This window comes from Trachurus trachurus (genome assembly GCF_905171665.1).
Source record: "Trachurus trachurus genome assembly, chromosome: 1".
NCBI lineage: Eukaryota > Metazoa > Chordata > Actinopteri > Carangiformes > Carangidae > Trachurus > Trachurus trachurus.
The window spans coordinates 6452694-6461753 of NC_139891.1; the positions used below are offsets into that span (position 1 = coordinate 6452694).

At 40.4% G+C, this 9060-nt stretch overlaps 1 protein-coding gene across 1 annotated transcript; it reads left to right on the forward strand.

Moving 5' to 3' along the window:
- Positions 1 to 1799: 1799 nt before the first annotated feature.
- LOC310986481 (glutaryl-CoA dehydrogenase, mitochondrial-like) lies at positions 1800 to 8014 on the forward strand. The gene is made up of 12 exons (XM_083972413.1): positions 1800 to 1877; positions 2373 to 2491; positions 2711 to 2743; positions 2884 to 3024; positions 4025 to 4087; positions 4238 to 4408; positions 4501 to 4630; positions 4889 to 5105; positions 6214 to 6317; positions 6488 to 6613; positions 6736 to 6896; positions 7259 to 8014. Exons 2-12 carry the CDS (start codon positions 2380 to 2382, stop codon positions 7330 to 7332), a joined length of 1332 nt encoding a protein of 443 aa, XP_083828539.1. The 5' UTR covers positions 1800 to 1877; positions 2373 to 2379; the 3' UTR covers positions 7333 to 8014.
- Positions 8015 to 9060: the final 1046 nt, after the last annotated feature.

Sequence of the window (9060 nt, forward strand, 5' to 3'; positions counted from 1 at the left end):
ATTAGCTGTTACAACTGCAACAGCTACTCTTCCTGGGGTCCAAGACAAGTAGGCCTATTCAACAGGTGCAAGAGTCAACTGTAATTTGTTGCAGATTTTGTTTAAAGACAGTGAGTGATGTGAGGACAGTGAGTTTGAGGGTGTTTTGTAAAGTGTTCCAGTCATTAGCTGAAGCAAACTGGTAAGTGCTGCGTCCAAAGATGGCGCAGGCTTTGGGGATGGAGAGTTTGATGAGTTTACTGGACCTAGATTGAGGGCAGAGTGGGAGAGGTGCAGAAGGGAAGAGAGGTAGAGATGTGTGATATAAGTATAACACCTCTCTAAGTATAGAGGTGTAATACAAAGTATAACACCTCTCTTGAAAAGGAAACAAATTTGGTCTGATTCTCCTGCTCCTCCTTATGTAAGCCTAAAATTCACACACAGCCTATTAGTAGGGAGGTTAAGCCACTTTTGACTTCAAATCATGATGCAAAGGTCCCCTTTGGCATGGAAGTACCTTGGGGTCATACAAATAAATCTAAGACACAAGTGAGATCACACTTTGTATCCAAAATAAACACGTTTTTTTTTTTAAATGGTTGCCGACCATACTTGAGATCTTTGCATCTGTTGTAGCTATAATGACAATTTCGGTGTCAAACTGTAGGCCTACATTTTCGGAGTCAAGGAATCCAATAAAATAGGTTCCAAGACAAAAAAAAACAATGATGTTCAGTTTACCACGACAATTTGAGCTAAAATATGCCTTTATTTATTGAAGAGAACACCTGCTAAAACACATTCCATTTAGAATGTCCACTATAAACTATAATGCTTTCAGCTCCTGGATGTTATCTACAGCTTATTTGTAACATGATTGCAATATTTCAGGATTGTTTCTCAGTTTGAATGATAAACAGGGATCTAATGTTTTTCAATCTGTAGGGTGGACTGACATACTATAAAGTCCAGTCACAACATTCCATTATGGCTAATTTGAAATAAGAAATAAAGATACTGTAACATCATGAGATAGCCTAAATAAGATCAGCATTAACAAGCATTCACAAAAGTAAAAATCTACCAAAAATAATTAAGCTACCAGTTTGTTTTAAGCATTAGGCCTACTCTAAGAGAGGATCTTAGCCAGTTACTGATCTGCTTTATGTGGGAGCTGTTAACCTAAACTTCCCTCTGTATAAAAAGTTGAACATTGCTTATTAAGGGCGCTCTACACTAACATTTGTTAGTTTACTTTAGGAGCACAATGAAAAATGTTTTCAGTAGCAGGTTATTAATATGATAATCCAAGCACATGAGGCTGTACAGTGTGTTGTTGTGTCAGCCTGTGGTCAGGTGGCTCCACCACCAGCTGCACTGTCACTTACACAAGTTGCATATCTATAGGCGCTCAGACATTCAGTACAAGTACATGACTCCTTATTTTACCAGCCAATAAGCTGGGAAGTGGTGGGCCGACACCCTCCACACAGCCCGACCATACGTCAGTCCTCAGGCGCCATCTTGGGTGAGGACATTTCTTCCAAATCCAACTTTACACACCCCAATTTAAATGAAACAACTCCACACCAGACACAGAAACAAAGTCCTCACATCCACAACAGGCACGTGCTCGGTGTGTATCCAACACATTCATGATACCCCACTGGGAGCCACACTAAGGTTAGTTGTGTAACTTCAGTGTGTTGCATAAGTTCCAAGTGGAGAAGTGGCTCGTGCCTCACCTGTCATGGTGGAGCGGAGCGCCCACGTTGGCTGTTACGTATCTTGGTGACGTTTCACCGGGAGGAATATTACTTAAGCAACTTTTTGCAGCTCATGCTATCGGGGAAGTCACCGGATCACCAGATAAACTCACCGAGAGATTAAAAAAGGTACTGTGCGTTTAGGACGAGGCTTCCTAAAGAAAACTGAAAATAAGCCACTAACTGTAAACTTTGCTGCACGTGCAGGTTAATGCTGCTCTGACTCACAGGACAGACTGCCTGTTTGATTTGACATGTGTACAAAACATGCTATTTTAGTTGTTGAGAAAATATTTAAAGGTAAAGATTTAAAATGTAAACATTTAAATGTCTAACCCATTGCCACAATAAAACCCAAACTCATACAGCTTGTCTTGCATTGAGTGTTTATAATGTAATAATAATAACAACAACTCTGGTCCAACACATGTGTGTTTATTATCATACTGAAAACTACCATACTGATTCATTTTATTGTGCATATTTACTCTGTTTTCCCTTGTCTGCCTACTGAACCTGCTACAGTGTTGCATAACAGTGTTCCATTGCCACCTGTAAACCGTGTCCACACACTGTTATGTTAAATATGACAACTTATGTCTTCTTCTTCTCCTCCATTTTCAGTAAACACATGGCTGTCAGAGGTGCTGTAACGCGTCTGCTCTCCAGCAGTCAGAAATGTGCTGCTGTCACACTGTCCAGAGCCCAGGGCACAGCTGCCACAGCTGCCACAGATCACAAAGGTAGGCTACATTAGACACTCCAGACTCATTCTGTAAATATACAGAGAAGGTGGTAAGTTTAATGGGTGGTCTTAATGTAGTTAACACATATTCCCATTAGCATGCACAAGACAAAACGAACACAAAGGATTATGATGTATAATTTGTTTAAATTGGTGTAAGAGGATGTGTAATTCACAGGACTTTTTTTTTTTTTTTTTTTTACTTTTTCTCCATTAGATGCGGAAGAAGTCAAAAAACCTGCCAAGGCTGGTATGTGACATTTCAATGAGCTCAGTCTGGCCTGCTCAGTTTCTTTTCCACCTTCTGTTACAACATCTGACTGTGACATAACCAAAGCGTATGGATGTATGTGTGTGTGTGTGTGTATGCGTTCATATTTTGACCCTCAGCCAAGGTGGCATTCAACTGGCGGGACGCCCTCAGCCTGGAGGGTCAGCTGACAGAGGAGGAGATCATGATCCGAGACTCCTTCCGTGACTACTGCCAGGAAAAGCTCATGCCCCGCATCCTCATGGCTAACAGACATGAACGTGAGCTAAACACACATCCGTGATCAGAGCAGATGGGGTTTTTAGGCGTGGGACGGACTGTACAGATTGTTTAAGGGGAGACACTACAGATGAATAGGGAAAACATTTTAAATAACACCATGAAACTTCCCAAGTTTATCACTTATTACGTACGACAAGTTTTGTCAAATTTTATGTTTATGAGGCAATATCTGATGAAATATGCACTAATTTTATATTGTAGACATATTAGAGTGAGAAGTTTTTACAGAGGGGATTTTGGATATCTCTTTTTATCACTTTGTCACCAGCCCTAAAAAAATCAAATTTCACCATATTTTTAGGAATAAAATGTTGTATAAATCAGGCTTTGAATGATATATCAACAATCCCCTCTGTAAAAACCTTCAGAATATAGACAGGACTAAAACTGGAAGGTTTGGTGTCTCTAAGTGCTGCTGAAGTGTAGATTTCTAGCTCAGAGTCTGAGGAAAAACTCATTTTGAGAAAAGGGCCTTTAAAGACTTGAAGCCTACTGTAAAATTCCATAGATTGTTAATGTAGATCATACTTTTGCGATTGGTTGCGGAAACAGAGGAGATGACCATTTTTGGAGAGAGAGAGCTTTACAATGACATGACATGGGTCAGACAACAGGCACAGCTCAGTATGTCACAGTAGCTGTTAACTTTTGGTGAATTTAGGAGAAATCTACTGACGAAAGAGACAAAATGAAGTAAAATAACCACCTTAATGTGGATGTTCTACCATTTCTTTTGACTTTTCTGAAAGAAAACATGTTAAGGAAGAAAAATAGCCCAAAATCTCAAAATTGATCAGTGCATGAAAATACAGTGTTTCTGCCTGTAGTGTCTCACCAGTGGTTTTGTTTATGAAATCTCATAGAATCTAGATTACAAAGAATAAATTCATTTCTGCTGACCCTACGCGTCAAATGTGTAAACTGTTGAGTCTCTGCTCAATCTTTGACTATCGGTGTCTGTTACCCAACATGTTACAGATTTCCACCGTGAGATTGTTTCAGAGATGGGAGAGTTGGGCGTCCTAGGCCCAACTATTAAAGGTAAACAAAAAACACTCTTCATTTTTATTTTCTATAGGTTTATTTCTCTCTGCTTTGTCAATACACAACATGATATTTTTGTCATATTATGTAAGTCTACTCACTGCGCAGGATTATTTGGAATTAGATTCCCTTCTGTTTACCCTGCAGGATACGGCTGTGCTGGCACTAGTTATGTGGCATATGGTCTAATCGCCAGAGAAGTGGAGAGAGTTGACAGTGGGTATCGGTCAGTCATGAGTGTCCAGTCTTCACTGGTCATGCACCCAATTAATGCCTATGGCACAGAGGCCCAAAAGGAGAAGTACTTACCAAGGCTTGGTAAGAAACACCTCTTGATCGTGACATTTTAAACAGCAAAGTTCAAAGCACAAGGTTTTTTTTTTATTGTAAGCTGTCGATTTTTCCTGCAGCTCGTGGAGAAATCCTGGGCTGCTTTGGCCTGACGGAGCCCAACCACGGCAGTGATCCCAGCGGTATGGAGACCAAGGCCAAGTACAACCCGTCCAGCGGCACCTTCATCTTAAATGGATCAAAGACTTGGTATGTGGACAGATATATACTTCCACTTTTGCATTAGATTATAAAGTAGGTTATGAAATATAATGTTGATCTGGTATTTGGAGACAAAGCCCACCCCTCTGCATTTTTATCTGCTCAAGAAAAACTGAAACCTTAAAACTTTATATGAGTCTTTGCCAATTGTCTTTTTTTTTTGTTTATATACTTCTCCTGCTATTACAATCTATCATACTATTATTATCTGACTTTTATCTTTGATTCTCACTCTCCTTCTGGTAGGATCACAAATTCCCCAGTGGCAGACATTGCAGTGGTCTGGGCAAAGTGTGAGGATGGAAGGGTGAGGGGTTTCATCCTGGAGCGTGGAATGAAGGGGTTTTCCACCCCCAAGATTGAGGGCAAGTTCTCACTGAGGGCGTCCGCCACTGGCATGATCCTGATGGACGACGTAGAGGTTCCCCAGGAGAACCTCCTGCCCAATGTCTCTGGCCTGGCTGTGAGTGTTGGCTCTCTCACTTTCAACTCCAGCAAAACCAAATTAAAGGGCATTTCCAGTTGTAATCAATGTTTACCTCAGATATCAAGTCGCCTATGATCAGTTCATTTCATACCATCCATACTCCCAACTGCAGTGTGTGGACGTTATATATATATATATATATATATATATATATATATATATATATATATATATATATATATATATATATATATATATAATTCGCTTTACAATTAAACTAAAGCCCCAGTATGTAACTTCTTTGGCTTTTTATTAGCAAAAATCAAATAAGTCTTTTATAAATACGTATTTCACTGAAGTGGAATCACAGCCACATACAAATGAAAGCTTTCTCGTACCTTAGAGTGAGTTGTTAAGTCGTTACAAATACACAAGTGGGTGACGCACCGAACCGAGGCGGCCATGTTGCATCGCCATTTTTTACATTGAGTGGCAGCGTGACCGTAGGTAACCATAGAAACCAACCGGATGTCATTTTACTCCACGAGAGAAAGACGGTAAAACGTGGGTCAGGTAAACAATACGACATCACCATGACAACATATTGTCACACCTGTATTGTTTTGCCTCGTGCTGGCAGACCACTTGTTTACATAGACGCTTGTTTATCCTGTTACATGCAGCGTCTGTTGTCTGTCTGACTTCTGCCTGATTTCACCTGAATGCAACATCAAGAATACGTTCTCATGCAACCGCATCGCCAGATGGGGGGAATTCCTACATATTATACCTTTAAATCAAAATTCGGAATTACCACGGCTTCCACATTGTTCCTTTCCGTGTCAGAGAACAAACGCCTCAGAGTCCCTCTACTGTTGTGTTCTCTGACCCGGAAAAGAACAATGTGGAAGCCGTGGTAATTCCGAATAATTAAAATTTTTTAATGATGGTCAAAAATACGTTACTTGTTGCGACCACAGAACAATTTTAAAATGATGGATTGTATGAAATGAACTGATCATACTGTAGGTGACCTGATATCTGAGGTAAACATTGATTATGATTGGAAATGCCCTTTAATTTTACTCTAATTTGACAGCATAAATGTGACTTGTGTTTTTCGTCTGTGGCCTTTGTAACCAAGGGTCCCTTCGGCTGTCTCAACAACGCCCGGTATGGCATTGCCTGGGGAGCTCTGGGAGCGGCTGAATTCTGCTTCCACGCTGCCCGACAGTACACTCTGGACAGGTACATGACAGTCTGTCTGTTGTAGTGTGCATGAAGGTCAAGTTTATAGGACCTGTCTGATGTGAGAGAAAATGTGCAAACGTTAGCATTATCATTCTGCATACTCAGATTGTCTCCCTCAGCATCTATTTAGAGGTGTTAGTTTACATGACTTTATATCCGCCCATCAGAATCCAGTTTGGGGTGCCACTGGCCAGGAACCAGCTGATGCAGAAGAAGATGGCTGACATGCTCACAGAGATCACTATAGGTCTGCAGTCGTGTCTGGCCCTGGGAAGACTTATTGATGAGAAGAAGTGAGTTTCTGTCCTTGTAGTATTGAGTTTCTTTCATGTTTTGGACTTGGTTTGCGACTGGTCCTCTCCTTTCCTTAAAAAAAAAACATTTTTCCCTGATGTGATTGCTCTCATCCTATTAGAGCGGCACCAGACATGATTTCCATGCTGAAGAGGAATAGCTGTGGCAAAGCTTTGGATATCGCCAGACAAGCCAGAGACATGTTGGGAGGAAACGGCATTGCAGATGAGTACCACATCATCCGTCACGTCATGAACCTGGAGGCTGTCAACACATACGAAGGTAGGCGCACACAAATGGCCACATCCACACTTAAATGTAAAATGAAAATATTTTCAAAAGCACCAGCAGCTGACAGTGATATAGTGACAGTAGTTTTGAGATTTAACTGCAGTTATGTTTGTCCACCACCAGAGGTCGGCAATGCAGAGATTATTAAAGGTTGACCTGTTGAGTGGAGGAGCCCTTTTTTTCATACAACAGATTGTTGAAGTATAAAAAAAAGGGTTTACAACTATTGTCTGTGATTCTACAGACTTAAGAATTTTATTCTTGATACGAGGAATGTGATTTTTAATGATAAATCAAATATCTCTAGCTGTAAATATAACTTGTTCATTATATTTTATGATTTTTTTCAATAGGAACTCATGACATTCATGCCTTGATCCTGGGCAGAGCCATCACTGGACTGCAGTCTTTCACTGTTGGAAACTAACGCCTTTGAACTGTTTTCCATGAAATGGACTTGATGTAGAATAATAGTTTGTGTACCTTCTGAGAAACTCAAACCAACTGGGAATTCATTTCTAACTTGAGGTGTCATTAATCTTCCTCACGCTTTGCCTGGTGGGATACCACAGTCACACAAATACCTCATTACATACAATATGTTTTCACTCAATATACGTGTAAAGGCAACTGAGTAAAGCTTTGGGTCCAACTGAGTTATAAGACATTTGTACAGTTTTAAATGTCTGAATTATACTGCAGACTTTTGTAAGGCTTATTGCATGTTACGTTGTGGCATTATGAGCTGGTTTATTCTGTGATAACTGGATAGCATGTAAATGAATGGTTCTGAATGAGTGGGAGGATGTAGATGTGTAGATGAGATATTGTATGTGCAAACTCCTGAATACCTGTAATCAAATTGTCATATGTTAAAAATGATATTATGTTATGTTTGTCACTTAGGAGTGGCTTATCAGTGCTAACACATCTCTAGTATGGTGGGATGAAGGGAACTATATAAACAATAGGGCATGTTAATGCATAAGAAATGTAAAATGATAACATCACAGAGTCAAATCATTTGATTCATTCTCTTCTTTTTCTTTGCAGTGTATTTATTGAATCAACGAATACTGAAATTGAACATGAATAAAATATGAATTCAGCATTTGTCTTTGTATTCTTGGGCCACAATTGGGAGCTGTAACCTGAACTACAGAGACACAGACAACGGTGTATTCCTGGAATAAGAGGAAAGAGGATACCAAAAGAGTAATCTTATCCTCTCGTTTGGGGCAGACAAAGTGAACTATTCTGAACAGTCAATACAATATTAAACAGAAGAACATATTAACTTATTCAGGACGATAACTACCGTACTTTATGGGGATGGCGATGCCTTGCTAATGCTCAGACCCCCTCGTAGACTTGTCAGGGCCTGGCTGGCCTCCAGGAGGTCACCGTTGAGCTTGGTGCAGCTCTCCAGCACCTCGGTCAACTCCTGCAGCTTCACTTGCATGTCATTACTGTTCCTCTCGTAGACTGTGTACATGTGCTCCTTCATCAGCTGGCATGTCTGTGACACCTGCGGTTGGAGGTTGGAGGATGAGATCATTCAGGATACGTAGGTACCCACCCAGCACATACAGTACATTCAGGACCATCATAAAATGAGAATTTGGTAGCTGTGTAAATACAGAGCAGTGGACCAAAACATTCAAGTTTTGTACCTTCTCTGTTAACTTCTCCCGAAAGCTGTCCATCACTTTCTGGTCATTGGTGCGGCTGCTGTTAATCTTTCCTACCAGTTCCTCTACTCTTCTGCTGATGTAATCTATGTTTGCGCTAGAACAGGATATTAGCATACAAAAGTTGGTAATGCAACATAATTTTAGTCTGAGTTGGTCTGTAGGTGTACTGGGCACCTGGTATCATCCTCTTGGATCTCAGGCACGCTCACCCCTGAGGACTTCCCTTGTGCCGAGTCATGGTCTTCGTCCTCGGCCTGTATTGTAAGGACAAAGAAAAAACAGCTATAAACATTTCTATCACATAAAATGTCATAGTATTTCAAAACAAACAAAAAAAAACCCAAAACAACTATACTTAGCTGAACTGTGTAAAAACAATGTGTTAGCTTGGTGAAACAGTGTCATCTCACACACCATGGGATCACGGCAGTTTGTTGTTGAAGTACCAAAGCTCATAAGTT